Below are 16,654 nucleotides of genomic sequence, written 5' to 3'. Positions count from 1 at the left end.
AGCCCCAGCCCAGCAAACTCACTTTCCTCAAGAAGCAGGAGTCACCGACAGCCCCACATTGCCCAGAGCAGGGCGGGCAGCCCGGGAGTGTCAGCTTCACCTCCCGTCTCATGACCTCCCCGCTCCACATTTCCTGCAAGGAAAGAACCTTATGTCAAGGTAGACAGGTGACACAGGGCAGAGATCACCTGGGAAATCTTCCTAAAGCCAGCCTCCGTCCCAGGAAGGAGTCACAAGGCAGGAGGAAGGGGACGCTTGGGCTCTTGCACACAGCAGACGTCCGTGCTCCTGCACGGTCACCTCCGCCAGCGGTACCCCCCGGGGTGCACATAGGGCGATTGTATTGCTTGTCTCCTTAGCTCTTTTTTACACAGATTTCCAAGAAGTGCAGGGACAGCCTGCAAGTGAGCCTGGGGAAGTGAGGGAGGGTGATGAGGCTTTCACGGCCCCAGGAGGGTTTAGAGTACCATCAAGTCCAAGCTTTGGAATTCCCTGGCCGTCCAGTGGTTGGGACTCCATGCTTCCACTGCAGGGGGGCACAGGTTCAACCCCTGGTCAGGGAACTTAGGATCCCGCATGCCATATGGTGCAGCCAAAAAAAAAAAAAAAAAAAATCCAAGCTTGTCTGTGAATTGTTCCAGAAGAGCCCTGCTCTCCAGGATCAGTTTTAGGATAATGATAGGATCCAAAATTGCATGTGAAGCTGTCACATGCAAATCGTCATGCCCTAGATGAGAGAAAAAAAGGAAGGGGGCTCTCTGATGCCTTGCTCTTTTTTTTTGAGATATAGTTGCTGAACAATACTGTATAAGTTACAGGTGTACAACACAGTGATTCACAATTTTTAAAGGTTACACTCTATTTATAGTTATTATAAAATATTGGCTATATTGCCTTTGCTGTACAATATATCATTGCAGCTTACTTATTTTATACTATGATAGTTTATACCACTTAATCCCCTACGCCTACCTTGCCCCGCCCCCTTTCCCTCTCCCCACTGGTAACCACTAGTTTGTTCCCTATATCTGTGAGTCTGTTGCCTTTTTGTTGTAATCACTAGTTTGTTTTATTTTTTAGATTGCACATATAAATGATCTCATACAGTATTTGTCTTTCTCTAACTGACTTGTTTCACTTAGCATAATGCCCTCCAAGTCCATCCATGATGTTGCAAATTCTCATGCCCTGCTTTTGACATTCCTCTCCAAAACCATTTGTCCGTCTAACCGAATTTAGAATATGAGTTTGTAAGCACTGCACTGCTTACAAAATCGTGTCCTGATTCTGTGGCCCTCCCAGACTCCAGCGCAATAAATGAGACCTGCAGGTTCCCATGGGCCTAAGAAAAGCTCACGGGGGGGTGGGAGGGTGGGCAGGGGGCCCTGGGCCACCCAGCCCTCAGCCAGAACCCCTGCTCCCTGGTGTGCTCCTCAACAGTGGGTCACTCATTGCAGCAGTGTGTCAGGGATGCTGCAAAGGGTGGGTAAAGGACCGGAAATGAAAGTGTGCAGGGCCGCTCAGAGCAGCAGCAACATCTGTCTGCAAGGCTGAGATAACTCTTTCATCGGGTTCTGTGTTTTGACCCCACCTTCAAGTTTTCAGCACAGCTCAGCATGTTCCAGACCATCAAAGACCAGCTGGAGCAGAGGACGAGGATCCTGCAAGCCAACATCCGGTGGCAGCAGGAAGAGCTCCACAAGATCCAGGAGCAGCTCTGCCTGGTCCAGGACTCCAACGTCCAGGTGATGCCCCTTCCTGGGCCGGTGGTGCGCTGAGCTCTGTCCTCCCCCCCGCTCTGTGATGTGTCCTCATCCACCCTTGCAGGGGCAGGCAGGACTTCCTCCAAAGTCCTCTGTGCTGCCTTACTGAGCCCTGCCTCCTAAACAAATTGAAACCTCCACCAATGAAGTGTGAGGAATGAATCCCACCTCCTCCATCCCCAGCTCCAGGGCAAACCTGAAATTCACATGACATCCTCTTCACTCACTCCTCACTCTGTTGGGCACATGTTTCCTGCATCACGTGCGCTTTCTTTCACGTGCTTGGTGGTTGGTCTCCCTGCCCTGACTCCAGCCTCCCTCCTATGGGGTTTTAAACTCCCAGCACATGTGTAACTACTTTCTGAGCACCCAGAGCAGGCTGCTGACAGAGAGATGGAAGCAGGTCTGCTCTTTCCTCTCATCCAAAGCATGAATGCAGGGAGATATGGGAAATGATCTGTGCTGTGCACCCTGCACCCTGCAGGGGGCGGCCGAGGAGGTGGGAGCTGGAGGTCAGCGCCCTGGCACCCCTGGGCCACCCCACTGCAGCATAGCGATTGGGGCATTCCGCATGCTCTGACAGCAGCTGCTTTTAACTGTGACCCCACCCCATCCCCAGATGTCACGTCTTTGAAGCCTTTCGAGAGATTCTTTCTGGAGGAAAAACTTTATATATTGGATCTCTTTCAAGGATAAATTATTTCCACTTAAATTAGTCCAGGACTATTTTTGTTCCCAAGTGCATGCCCTTGGTTGTAAATGTAGCCGACCTTGGAGTCTTCCCTGAGAGAGGTAAGCATTGGCAGCCACTTGAGGAGACAGAAGGAAGAAGACGACACCCCTGGGGGAAACGGCTGGAGCGCTGGCCCTGCTGCCCCCTGCCCCAGCATTCACACAGCCCCGCGTGTGGACACAATAACACCCCAACGGCAGCAGCCCTGAGCTGAGATGAACGCAGGATAGCGCAGAGGTGTTAGGCGGCCTGGAGACGCCTACAGCCGGCCATCCTGCCTCCCTGGGCCCCCGTAGGCGCTCCCGGCGGGCTCTCCAGAAGTTCAGGGACCCCAAGCAGCCCTCTCTGTCCAGCAGGGCCCCTCCCCTCCCCTCCCCTCCCCTCCCCATCCCTCCCCTCCCCTCCCCATCCCTCCCCATCCCTCCCCTCCCCATCCCTCCCCTCCCCTCCCCTCCCCATCCTTCCCCTCCCCTCCCCATCCCTCCCCTTCCTCATCCCTCCCCTCCCCTCCCCTCCCCTCCCCATCCCTCCCCTCCCCTCCCCTCCCCTCCCCATCCCTCCCCTCCCCTCTCCTCCCCTCCCCCTCCCTCCCCTCCCCTCCCCCTCCCTACCATCCCCTCCCCTCCCCCTCCCTCCCATCCCCTCCCCTCCCCAAGGAAGGGGAGCCCAGTCAGGTGCACCTGTGCAGAGCCCTGGGCACCAAGCCCTGCCCACGGCCCTGCTCCCGGCCCACAGCCCTTCACCCCACCCACCTCCTCAGTGACACCCCCGAACTGCCTAGGGACAAGACTGCAGCATTTAGGTGAAAACGCATGGAGTCATCAAGGTGTCAGTCCCTTGTTACTTATTCGTTCCCAGCAGTCTTATTTTCTCACTGATCCAGGGTCCGACGGCTAGAACTCCTGACTCCAATTACTTGAATGGAATTTTTACACTAACAGGGAGGAGGCACTGAGCCAGAAGCTGCTAAAAGCAAGGTAGGCGGATAAACAGCCGCCTCACAGCCTGGACTTTTCTATTTTCAACTTTAAAGCTGAACTCTTAAATAACTGGGGCACAAGGCTATCTCTTTCACTCCTTGACATGAAGGGTTATTGCTTTTCTTCCTCCTGACACTGCATTTTGTTGACCCCCAACGTCTAGCACCTGAGCTTTGTAAGGGATGACGTGGGAACCAGGCCTCCTGCGTGTACCTCCCCTGGTTTCTTCCCTGTGACCTTATCTTTGCAGTGGAATTTTCCAGTGAACTTGGAAATCCACAGATAGTCAAACCAGAGAACGATTCCTCAAGGAGTCTTTCTTCATGTATTTTTGCAAGTCTAAGGATTTAAAGAAATACGTTCTGAAATGTTTAGCCAAAATGTGACTTTAAAAAAAAAAGTGAGTCAAGCATAAAGGATAAAAGCAAGTAAAAATTACTCCGCTCCTCCCCCCGAGAAAAGTGGGGGGATAGATTAAATAAGAGCAAAACGTTGATAATTGCTGAAGCCTAGTGATGACACATCGGATTTTATTATACAATATCTATTTTCTGTACTTCTGAAATGTTCTGTGATAATAAGTATTTGTAAAGCTAAGCATGTAAGAACAATGATAAACCATATGTGAGCGTAGGATTGGTTTGTTCTGGAAAATGAGAACTATTTTTTTCCTCTAATGACTTTTTCCACTTGAATTAGGGAACTGTTTTTCTCGTGCTTTCTATAAAACTGACCCGAGCCTAGTTACGAAGCTATAAATTTTCCTTTATTGTCGCTAAAGCAGAGGCAGGAATGTGCACACAGTAGCAATCCCCCTCGCCCCTTCCCCCCGCCCAAGTCCTTTATCCCAAGTTCAGCGGACTTTCCTACCTAGTCCATTGGCTTGGAGCTTTCATTGAGACTATACTGTGTGTGCCTGAGATGCTTGCTAAGTATGATTTTTTTTTCCAAAGAAGATTGGGTTATGAGGGAGAGGTTCGCAGGGTGTTGTGTTTGCACCTAGATGGGGTCATGAAGGGCGCTACATAGAGAGCTGTTCTGTTGAAAAGTTGTCACCCCTTGCGTCCGTGGGAGGCCGCTTCTTAATTTATTTCTGACAGAGCATTCGCGCCCTCTACTGGCAGTTGAAAGAAATACCGAGAAAGACACCTGTGACAATGGTTCACAAAGAACAACCAATGGTTGGTTCTTTAATCCATCCTTCCACCCGTCCTTCCTTCCACCTTTCCTTCCATCCCTCTATCCATTCACCATCCATCCATCCATCCACCCACCATCCATCCATCCATCCATCCATCCACACACCCACACACCCACCCACCCCTCCATCCTTCCATCCATCCACCCATCTGGCAGACACCCAGTATGTACCAGGCCCTTGATTAGGTACTGTGGGGATACAGAGACACACAGGACAGGGTTTCTGCCCTCAGAGAGCATACATCAGTGGGAAAGAGTAGCAGACCAAGCAGCCTCTGCCATAACACGAGCATAAACAGTTTCCCTTCTTTGAGCAAAAGCTTAATCTATTTGTTGATTTATTTATTTATTCTATTCATTCCTCAGATAGTTTTTATATGCCCAGAGAGACAAAGGAGCAAAAGGAGCTCCTTTTTTATTTTAGTGTTATTGTTATTATCTAACATTTATTGAGCACTTAGTACTGTGCCTCAGCATAAATCCCATTTAATCTTTTATGACATATGTGCTGTTAGTGTCACTGTTTTATTAGTGAGGAAACTAACAGTGACTTTGAAAAGTTTTGAAAATTGCTCAAGGTCTTACCACTAGTACATAGTGGGGTTGGAATTTGAACTAAAGTCTGTCCGATTTAAGCTAGATTATACTGCCTGTCATACATAAAGGTTGCATTTATTTGAACTCTAATTAGAAGGTAAATTGTATCCCACCAGAAAAATGCATGTTATGTAGTTTGAATATTGGGTTTTTGCTGAAGTGTAAATTACCCTGTGTGCTGTAAACAAGCCAGGTCGCTGAGATTGCGTAAAGCACTAATCCTAAAGGTTTGGGTGTTGGATCTGAGAGGATGGAGACCCAGAATATTCTTCTTAACTTCTAAAGTGACAAAGAGCCCTCGTTCAAAACTGCAGGCTTTTCTGGTGGGGATGGGGTATGAAGGAAAGTAGGGAGACCTGGTGGTGTGGCAGGAAGGGCACTAGATGGGAACCTCGCTCGGGTCTCTGGGAGATGACTTGACAACCCCTATGGAGCGGACGCTTGAACTAACTAATTAAGTGTCTGCCTGGCGTGATTTCACATCTGTTGTTCCAAAACCACTCTGTCACTCAGGAAATGTCGGAATGTCAGTTCCATACTGGGTATGAGGTTATGCTACACTGAGTACAGGAATCGGGGTTAAAGTTCCAGACGCTCGGAAGGAGAGAGCCTTAGCCGTCAAAGCTAAGGGCCTAAAATGGAGTGGAACACTGCTTGTCAAGCATCTGATACAGAGAATACCAGTTTTGAATGCCCAAGAGGAGCTTTTGTTAAAAGAGCTAGCTACAGGTCTTAGGTTTAAATTATTATTGAAATTACCGAAGTTGTTTTTCTTAAGCCTTTAGCGTCAGTTCACAGATTATATTTTATTTCCAAATCTACTGATTTGGCTGAAAATAGCAATGCTTTTACTTGTGTTTGTTCACGTTCAATCAGTTTATAAATTTAACAAATGGTAAATAATCAACATTCTCTACCAAAACCATTAACTTCCAAATTTAATATATCTGAACCTTTCAAACATTTCATGTACCTAACAAGGCAGACTTATAAACCTAAGAAGTATAATCTTTCTGGGCACTTAAGGAATTCTTTTAAATTGAATACACCAAACTTATAAACGAGGTGGATCAAGGTTCTCAGAACCACTTAAACACTCTTTATAAACTTGATCAAATTCTCTTAAACCTTTCCCATTAAAACAACCAGGCTGATATATCGCAGCCTATTGAATGTCTGAGACATCTTAGATAACAAATAGAGATTAGCATGGTGATTGTAAAACGTATTCTTAAACATCATTTTAAAGTACATGGACTTGATGTTATGTCATCCTTTGGATTTATTTGCTTTCCTGGGAATGCAGCGGCAACTAATGAACCAGAGCAGATCTGCCGTCTCAGCTGGAAGCTGGGGTGGAAGATGCTGATCGTAGGATGGGTACAGACCATGGTCACGGTCAGAGGTTCAAGACCAGGCACAGGTCGTACTGCCAGGACAATGCGCCCCACACCACTGGTCAGCCAACCCTCTGCCACTGTGACTGCGTCATTCCCTCCATTCACAAGATGTTTTTCCTTCTAATAAGAAATGGAAAGCCAACCCAGACTAAACAAGCATATCAAGTGACGTATCTGGGTCTCAGCATCTTTCACACTGTTAGACCCGTCGCTCAACCGGAACCTTCTCGAGGGCAGGGTCGGCATCCGTCTGACCCACTGCCCCTCTCCGGGCCGTGCACTCTGCTGGTGGCATCCCAGGCGCTCAGTCCAGTGGGTGAACCTCCCCAGGCAGGTCAGAGAGAGCGAGAAAGCTGCCATCTTGCCGTGGACAGGCCATACAAAGAAGGTGCAGGCCTGTGAAGGCACCGTGATCCCAGCCTAAAAAGCGTTTTGCTTCTGCTTCCAGATGTTTCTGCAGCAGCCAGATGTATCCCTGAGCTTCAGCAGTGCCCAGCGGCCCGAGACTCAGCAGCAACTCCAGCAGAGGTCGGGCCCAGGCCCCCAGCCCCAGCTCGTGGCCAGCCCTCAGCTTCTGGGGCAGATGGCCTCTGCCCATGTCACAAGCCAGCACCTGCTCAGAGACTCGAGTGTGATATCAACCCAGGTAAACATGCTCGTCTCCAGACTCAGTCCTTGCCACCAGCAGACCAGTCTTCGTGAACCAAAAGCCTACTTCCCCTGTGACCGGAGCTGGATGATGATGGTGGGGTTTTTCTTTTCTTTATTTTGTCACTTTGAAGCCCCACGTTCTCTTGGTTTCCTTCTGTGTTTTATCAGTATATTAAAATACCTTAAAGGTATCATGCAGGGAATTCCCTGGCAGTCCAATGGTTAGTACTCCACGCTTTCGTGCTTTCACTGCCGAGCGTGCAGGTTCGATCCCTGGTCGGGGAACTAAGATCCCGCTGGCCGTGCGGTGCAGGGGAAATAAATAAATAAATAAAAGGAACAACTTTATTTAAAAAAAAAAAAAAAGAGGTATCATGCAGCTGAAACTTTCAGCTCTGATCCTGAGCTGGGCTGGAGGTGGATATGGCCATCCCAGACATGCACGCTGAAAGCCACACATCCCCACGTGCGTGTCCTTGGTGCCCATCACCGACTGCTGGTTTGAGCCATTATCAGTGTGAGATCACAGTTACCCACTCCTGTTCATCATCGCTTTCCCCAGGGCCACCAAGCTTCTCCCGGTGCCCCAGAGTCCCTGTCGAGCCCCATCCTCGCAGCCATTGCCACTTACTATAAGCCACCAGTGACCTTGCAGTCTGACAGGGTCACCCATCAGTCAGTGGCACTGAATCCAATGGAATCGAGACGTTCTGAGCCCTCGTTTCCAGACGATCACAGCTTGCAAGGCAGGATACAGCCGCTCCTGAAGCCTCTTATATTCACATGGATTCAGTGACATCTGCTGGGCTCCCAGGGGAACAAAGATAAATGAGAGCTGTCCTTGACCCCAAGGAGCTTCTAGTCTAGCTGGGGTTCTGGGACGTAAACATTGACGTACAATAAAATATGGAGAAGTCTATGTATAGGAGAGTTCCTCCATCTTCACCCAGATTTAAGGGTTTTACTTTAAAATGCAGCCTTTTGGTTCTAAAGGTTAACGGGAAAATTAATGGATGAGATTAGCCAAGAACATTCTGGAGAAGAAAAAAACTGAGGTAGGATTTACACCACGTTCAAAGATTTTGTAAAAGCTCTGAGAATGTGGCGGTACCATCATATTAATGGTGTCAGTGAAACAGAGTGGAAAACCCAAAAAGCAAAAGCACATGCAAGCTCATTCCCTCATTCATTTACAATTTCACTCAACAAATGCATGCCAGGCACTAAGTCCTGAGCACTGAGGGGCGGCAGTGAACAAAAGAGAAAAGGAAAAAAATCTCTGATCCAAGTGGGGAGAGAGAGAAACAAACAAGTGACAATTAACGGTGTGACAATTGGTGATGTGAGACGGCTGGGGAAGGTGGGCGAGGGGCTGGAGGTTCACTGAGAAGGTAATATGCGAGCAAAGAACTGAGCGGGTGAGAGAAGGAGGCATACTGGTACCAAGGAGAAGAGCATTCCACGTAGAGGAAGTGCAAAGGCCCTGGGGCAGGGGTGGGCCTGATGACTTAGAGAGTCAGCAAGGAGATCCACAAGTCGGGAGTGGAATCTATGAAGCAGAAAGTAGTTCCTAGTTCCGTTCAATGCACATTGGTTGCTTGCCTGCCGCAAGCCTGGCACTGTTCTAGCCCCAAAGGATTTAAAGAATCCTTGAGATGCTTACAATCTAACGGGAAAGACAAGTTCACAACAACTCAATCAATAGTCACTGGGTCCTAAGCCAGTGCAGAGGCCAAAGTGGGTAAAAGACGGAGGTTCTGGGGAGGTGATACCTGAGTTGACTTGAAGGTTTACCTTTCTCGCTGCACTGGTTGCTCCAGGGTCCAAAGCCATTGAGAAGCTCGCAGATGATGCAGGGGAACAGCCTGACGCCCCAGTTCAGCAGCACCTCTGCTGTGCTCCCGCCGGCTCTGAGCCTGACCACGCCTGCTTCCGCCTCCCAGGAGGCCAGCCAGGGCCAGCCCAGCCCGGACTTCAGCCACGATCGGCAGCTCAGGTGCGGACACTGTCCTTGTTGGAAAGATAACTGAGACATAGTTTTATACCATTCGTTTCTGGTCTTCTTTCTGCTGGAGATGGAGGCAAAGTTCAGACCATTAGACTCTAAAGCCTCTGCAGTTGATCTCAGCTCAGGAAGCGGCAGGACAGGGCTGGGGTGTTGATGGCCAGAGGAAGTGACCTGCTGCCTCAAGGATCCTCTGAGGACAGAGCAGGCCCAGTGGGGATTCGGGTCAGCCAGAAAGGGCACAGCCAGGCTGGGCAGGTGCTGGGTCAGCCGGTGGGTCTACAGCTTGGGTACTGATCAAAGTTTCCCATTTATCTCTTCCTCTGCTCGAAGGCTATTGCTGAGCCAGCCCATTCAGCCCATGATGCCCGGGTCCTGCGATGCGAGGCAGCCCCCAGAGGTCGGCAGGCCTGGACGGCAAGTCAAGTAGGTGGCCCGGGGGCTGGGGGGAGGAAGAGAGCCGCACCGAGTGGTCTCAGGCTGTCAGGGTTTCACCTGCCTGGACCAGCTGCACCCCTTGTGAGTCTGGCACTACAGGCAGGGTCCAAGTGTGCCCACACCCTTCGAAAGGACTCCTCCTCTTAGCTCTTCTTTCTCCATTTCCCGTGTCAGGAGAGAAAACTCTGTGTCAGCATCCCATGCTGAGAACAGGACCCAAAGGAAACTATGAATTATATGTCAAGTTTGTCACCACCTTCTGATCTTTTTTTTTTTTTTAACATCTTTATTGGAGTATAATTGCTTTACAGTGGTGTGTTAGTTTCTGCTGTATAACAAAGTGAATCAGCTATACATATACATATATCCCCATATCTCCTCCCTCTTGTGTCTCCCTTCCTCCCACCCTCCCTCTCCCACCCCTCTAGGTGGTCACAAAGCACCGAGCTGATCTCCCTGTGCTATGCGGCTGCTTCCCACTAGCTATCTATTTTATGTTTGGTAGTGTATATATGTCCATGACACTCTCTCACCCTGTCCCAGCTTCCCCTTCCCCCTCCCCATACGGATGACTGGATAAAGAAGATGTGGCACGTATATGCAATGGAATATTACTCAGCCATAAAAAGAAATGAAATGGAGGTATTTGTAATGAGGTGGATGGAGTTAGAGACTGTCATACAGAGTGAAGTAAGTCAGAAAGAGAAAAACAAATACAGTATGCTAACACATATATATGGAATCTAAGGAAAAAAAAGAAAAAAAGGTCATGAAGAACCTAGTGGCAAGAAGGGAATAAAGACACAGACCTACTAGAGAATCCACCTTCCGATCTTTGCAGGTCTATGTGGTAACATCCCAGGTCAATGGACCCTTCCCCACCTTCCCGAGGGCACTCCCGCAGCCCCAGCTGCCCGGCAGATGCTGGCAGATTCCACGGGCACACCCAGCTCGCCTGCTCTGTGGTTCCGGTGTTGTGCCGGGAACTGGAACCCCCTGCAGATGTGGGACTCTCCTGCCCTCCCAGGCGCGCAAGCTTCTCTCTCTCTCTCCTCCCCCGGGCTCTTTGCTTGCAACCCTCGGGACCCCAAGAAGCAGCTTTGCTTTGCCGTTGAATTATTAGGGACAGAGGTTACTGAAGACAGAGGAGGGAATACTTGGAAAGCTACTGGAAAATAGTTTCTAGCCCTTTGAAATGAAGCAGACACCATTGTCGTATAAACACTGGTTTAATTTGTGTCAGAAGTTCACTGGGACAGTGCTAGCTAATAAGGCCTGCCGTGCCCCCATGCGGGGGCCTTGCAGCCATCCCCTGGGGCCGTCCCCTCCGCTTCCTTCCTCCCGTGTCCTCCTTCAGCCAGTAATAATAGTAATATCGGATGGTTACTGCGTCTTCTGAGGGGTGGGGCCTGTACCTACATCCATGAAAACCCTATGGTGGTAGAGGCGGGCAGGGGCTGGGCACTGCGGGGAAACCACCTTCAAATTCTCTGATGATGCCCTCAATCAGGCAGGGGGTGCGGGGAATGTTGGTTTTGGTTTCTGACTGTTCTTTCCAAGTGATCCAAATAAGTGGAAACAGGAAAGTCTTGTGACATCGCTGTCCAGAGATGCTTAAAATGCAGTGAACTAGGCAAAACTGGAAATTCTTTCCTCTGGGAACTCTAGAGGAAAACTGCCATTTTCGGTCAACCCAATAATTTATACCGTCCCCACCTTCCCCACCGTCTCTTCCAGACATGACCTAACACTCTATCTTCTAGGGCGGGTCAGAGTATGCCTACCACACACAGAGGCCTCTTCAGGGGAATTTTGGAATCCCCAATGCCTGTTACAAATGACCCATACAGAGATATAACATTTCTACAAATATAACGCTAAATGGACTTCTCTGTAGTGTCTTTAAATATCTGTTCCTGGTCTGGGCTCCTCCAGAGCTTTCCCAAACAGCCTTCCCCTTGTTATTGGACCATTTTCACTAACTACTCTTTCTTTTAAAAAAACAATGTATATTCTACATAACATGAAATTTACCATTTTATCTATTTTTGAGCATACAGTTCGGTGGCATTAAGTACATGCACATTGTTGTGCAACCATCACCACTGTCCATCTTTAGAACTTTTTCATCATCTCAAACTGAAGCTCTGTCCCCATTAAACCCTAATTCCCTATTCGCTCTTCCCCTAGCGCCTGGCAACCACCCTTCTGCTTTCTGTCTCTATGAATTTGTCTCCTCTAGGTACCTCATCTAAGTGGAATCGTACAGTATTTGTATTTTGTGATGGGCTTATTTCACTCAGTATATTGTCCTCAAGGCTCACCCATGTCGTAGCATGTGACAGAATTTCCTTCCTTTCTAAGGCTGAATGATAGTCCACTGTCTGTATAGACCACGTTTTGTTTATCCATCATCCATCGACAGATACTTGGGTTGCTTCCACGTTTTGGTTATTGTAAAAAAAATGCTGCTATGATCATGGATGTACAGATATCTGTTTTAGTCCCTACTTTCACTTTTGGGGGGCATATACCCAGAAGTGGAATTGCTGGATCAGATGGTAATGCTAAGTTTAATTTTTTGAGGAAACTTCATACTGTTTTGCACAGCAGCTGTACCATTTTACATTCCCACCAACAGTGCACAAGGGTTCCAATTTCTCCACATCCTTGCCAACACTTGTTGTGTTCTGGTTTTTCTCATAATAGCATTGTAATGGGTGTGAAGTGGTATCTCATTTTGATTTTGATTTCCATTTCCCTAATGACTAATGATATTGAACATCTCTTCACGTGCTTATTGGCCATTTGTATCTTTTCTTTACAACGATGTCTATTCAAGCCCTTTGCCCATTTTTTAATCAGGTTGTTTGCATTTGTTGTGATTGCTGAGTTGTAGGAATTGTATTTATATTCTGGATATCAATCTCTTATTAGATATATGATTTGCAAAGATTTTTCCGGCAGCCTTTTCCCTGCATGGATAGAGTGACGCACACAAGTCTTTAATTGTGATGAAGTCCAGTCTGTCTCTTTTTCCTCTTTTTGCCCATGTTCTTGGTGTCATGTCAATAGATTTTTTTTTTTTAAGGTCTTTCTTACGTGTCACCAAACAGGTATCCACAGAGCCAGGCCGTGTGTCCAAACCCAGACGTGCACACCACCACCAGCAGCGCCTCGACCCCTGTCCTGCTGACGGGGCTTCACCCCCGCTTCCCCACCTCCCAGCCGTCGCCCCTGAAGCCCGCGCAGACCCAGCAGCAGCCTCCGTGCTTCCTGCAGGTGGGGCCGGGCTGCACCCAGGGCGGGGGAGACAGGGCCGAGCCCCCAGCCCAGGCCTGACCGGCCCTTCCCCCCGGGCTTTCAGTAGGGCTCTGGTCCTCAGTATCAAAATAAGCCCCAGACAGATTCATAGTTGAATCTTCGTAGTTTCTAAAGTTTATAATGCTCAAAGTTGGTAAAGTCTATGTATATACAGTGTGAGAAATTTAGAAGCAGCTCTTATGCCTCATGTGGTTATGTGCTAAAAAGGTCCGTTTTTTTTAAAGTAATTTTTATTATGGTGTCTGGAGTTTTTAGAGCAAAAATCAGACACTGATTGCTATGTTTGTTGGACTTGTTAGTGTGTTTATATTGCAGAGTCTCATATAAATATAAAATTAAATCATGTTTAAAGATTCATCAAACTTCCTTTAAATGAATGAGATGACGTTGCATGGAATTGGGGCTGTCCAGGAAAATGGGGGACATGTTTCCTTGTGGTCACTTCTTACTTCCAGCAAGTGCCACGTACACTGGAAGGAAGGAGGGGGAGAGCCAGTGGCTGGGGGTTCAGATGGGACAGAAGTGTCTTCCGGGGCTCTGGCCTTCCCTCCCACACCGGCCCGGGCGCCCCTTCCTGCCCCAGCCCGACCCTGTCATGTGGGGCCTCCTCCCCGGTCTCCAGCCCCTGACCCCACCCCACCCCCGGCTTGGGCAGCTTCAAAGCCACAGGGGGCTGAGCAAGGCAACTGTGGTGCAGAGTCTTCCTTGAGGTCTAGAATGTAATTGAATTCCAAAGCTGCTCAACTATGGTATAGTGTTCAAGTCTCCCTGACCCCAGGCCTCGTGGGAGTCAACTCAAGACGTCAGCTTTGCCTGTCCCGTCAGCCCGCAGGGCCCCCGAGGGATCTGGGCTGGGAACTGATGGGGTGTGAGCAGGCAGGGAGCGTCCGGGGGCGAGTTAGAGGCCGCCCATGTATTCCTTCATGGGGAGTGACAGACGCGTTGGCAGGTCTCAGGGTACAAAGGGCGCTCGGGGGCCTTGAGCGCAGGGGGACAGGGGACATCGCAGAGGGCGCCCAGGCCTGGGTCTGTGTGGGTGGAGCACTGTGGCTAGGGTGGCCTGCCGGTCCAGTGGTTACGACTCCGCGCCGCCACCGCCAGGGGCGCAGGTTCAGTCCCTGCTCGGGGAACTAAGATCCCTGCATGACGTGCTGCCAGCTTGGCCAAAAAAAAAAAGGGAGGGTGGGGAGAGGCCCTGGTGGAGAAGGGACGGGGGGCAGGGGGATGCTCCAAGGGGGGGGCGGCTGAGTGGGGGCGGAGGGGACAGTGTCCCAGCGGGGGAGGCAGCCTGAGCCAGAGTGGGCGAGCAGCCATGCCTGGGTGGCTTGGGGAGCAGGGCGGACCAGATTGCTTGGCAGAGGAGATTTCATGGATGGGGACCGTGGGAGGTGAGATGGAAGGATCCAGAGTTAACGTTTGACCAGTTGAAGGTTCTGAGCTGCAAATTAGGATGCTTCCTGGTGGATGCCGGCCAGTGATAGTGTTTGGAAATAGTTCTGGAATCAGGGGCCACCGGTGAAAAGTAGGCAGACGGCACGCGGGCTTGGATGCTGTCCCATCCATTGTGTGCGTGTGGTCTCAGGTCCCAGCATCCCAAACCCACAGGCGACGTGGAGCACGTGCTCAGGAAACCGTTCCCCGGCAGCCTAGGCCCGGCCGCTGGGCCAGGAGGAACCCCTAGCGCTGGCGGAGAGCTGGGCTTCAGAATTCGCGCCCTTCTGGCAGAGCCTCGGCTTCCTCTCTCCCCGCCTGGCGCTCCCCCAGGCCCCCGGCCGGGAGGAGGGCCTTTCATCTGACCACATCACCGCCCCAGCCGTTCAGGGGAGGAGCCCCCGAATCACAGAACCTCCCCTGGAGCCGTTTCCTTTCTTTCCAGGTGCAGGCACCAACCTCTTTGCACAGTGAGCCGCAGGACTCGCTCCTTCTCTCCACCTACTCGCAGCAGCCGGGGACCCTGGGCTACCCACCTCCCGCACCCTCGCGCCCTCCCCGAAGGGTCAGCAGCCTGTCTGAGTCCTCAGGCCTCCAGCAGCTACCGCGGTAGTGCCCTGGCGCCTCAGTTGGGTCACATCAGCTTTAACCAATGGACGGTCGAGGGGGGGATGGCCAGGGAGCTGGGGAGAAGAGTTTAAAGGACACCCCGGCTTTCGTGCGCGCCGCATCCGTTTCAGAGCTCCTGAATGGTGACAACGTCTGAGCACAGCGGCCGGCCCGTGGAAGTGGGCACGGACACTGGCCGTGTTTCCCTGTCCCTGCACTTCACGGCCACAGTCTACAGCCATACGTGGAAGGGGCCGCGGTCCCCACGGGAGTGCATCACTTAGTTCACCTTAGTGGTGGCTCATCTCGCTGCATCCTGCCCCCGCCCCCGCAGCGCGCCGGTCCCTCCCACCGCTGCCGCCCGTGCGCACGTGCCCATTGGCCTGCGCTCTCTTGACTCTCTTTCCTCTGCATTGGAGAAGCACCGGGTCAGGGATTTGTTGAAGAGAGAGAATAAAGAGATGATTTTTTCGTTATTTTTAGATGATTGCTTCTGTTTTAATTTGCACAGCTGCACAAGGAGATAACTTAGGCACCTTCCTTTCTTAAAAATACTGTCTCCTCCCATGACTTCATTTGGAGCCGCCAGTAACAAAAACAGCCCACGGATCAGATGGCAAAGCTGGTGGTCAGTCACCAGGCTGCAGCGCCACACCCTCCGGCCTGACCCTAACGGAATAAGGCTCTTCCCCCCACACCGTTCCAGTGGGGTTTGTTTTGGTTTGGTTTGGTTTTGGTTTTGTTGTTGTTTTTTTTTTTTTTTGCCCCCGAATATAACACTGGACTGTTTCCTGTTTACTTCGGCGATTACAACCACGAAGGCGGACTCGAAGCAAAGCACAATCCCGCAGCTGATGTTCTGGAGTTCTAGTTGAGGACTTGACGACTGGGAAGGTTTTACCAGCCAGACGGGTCTGTGGAGCGCCAGGTCCCCAGGAAGCCCCACCACGTGCTGGCCCTTGGAGTGAGAATGCTGCATCTTTCTACATATCTTTCCTGATAAGACCGAGGATTGGATTTTCCTTTTCAAAATGCACTTTGCTTTTTTTGTATGTTTTGTTATGTTGAGATGTTTCTAAAGAAAAGATTTTATGTAATTTTAAGATGAAGTGTAGTGAATTGTACAGCTGTTGTAATAAGGACCTATTTCTATATAAAATAAAATTGTATGGATTATGTGTAAATTATTTTGTATCTGAGACACCAGTTCCTTTCCCAAATATAAGAGGATAAAAGTTTTCTTGTGTATTTCTGTGAGTGGACATTTTGTAATAAATTAACAAATTTGTATGATTTCCTTTGGAGGCAGTTTCTGTCCCTTGTTCTAGATGCACGCATACATCTTTTCATCAATAAACTTTTTTTTTTTTTAATTTCAAGATGTTTTTAAGGATAATCAAAGATGCGGAAAAGGCGGGAGCAAGCAACAAGTAAGCCGGGTAATGACCTTAGGTTTTTTGACTTCAACATGTGCGTCAGCCTGTCGGGATCCTGATCTTCATGTGAGAGATTGTGCCAGAAGA

At 49.8% G+C, this 16,654-nt stretch overlaps 1 protein-coding gene across 3 annotated transcripts in view; it reads left to right on the top strand.

Annotated features, from left to right (window-relative positions):
- NPAS2 (neuronal PAS domain protein 2) overlaps nt 1–16,426 on the top strand; it is a 190,073-nt gene extending 173,647 nt beyond the window's left edge. For all 3 annotated transcript variants that reach the window (XM_057558519.1, XM_057558518.1, XM_057558520.1), the window contains 6 exons: nt 1,599–1,745; nt 7,122–7,319; nt 9,145–9,320; nt 9,663–9,755; nt 12,884–13,049; nt 14,968–16,426. In XM_057558519.1, the coding sequence (XP_057414502.1) occupies nt 1,599–1,745; nt 7,122–7,319; nt 9,145–9,320; nt 9,663–9,755; nt 12,884–13,049; nt 14,968–15,135 (948 nt within the window). In that variant the 3' untranslated portion in view covers nt 15,136–16,426. The remainder of the gene's footprint in view (nt 1–1,598; nt 1,746–7,121; nt 7,320–9,144; nt 9,321–9,662; nt 9,756–12,883; nt 13,050–14,967) is intronic.
- The last annotated feature ends 228 nt before the right edge of the window (nt 16,427–16,654 follow it).

The sequence above is a fragment of the Balaenoptera acutorostrata genome, chromosome 12, assembly GCF_949987535.1.
Source record: "Balaenoptera acutorostrata chromosome 12, mBalAcu1.1, whole genome shotgun sequence".
NCBI classification, from domain to species: Eukaryota; Metazoa; Chordata; class Mammalia; order Artiodactyla; family Balaenopteridae; genus Balaenoptera; species Balaenoptera acutorostrata.
Note: the sequence above shows the minus strand (reverse complement) of the source record. Positions and strands in the feature narration are given on the sequence as shown.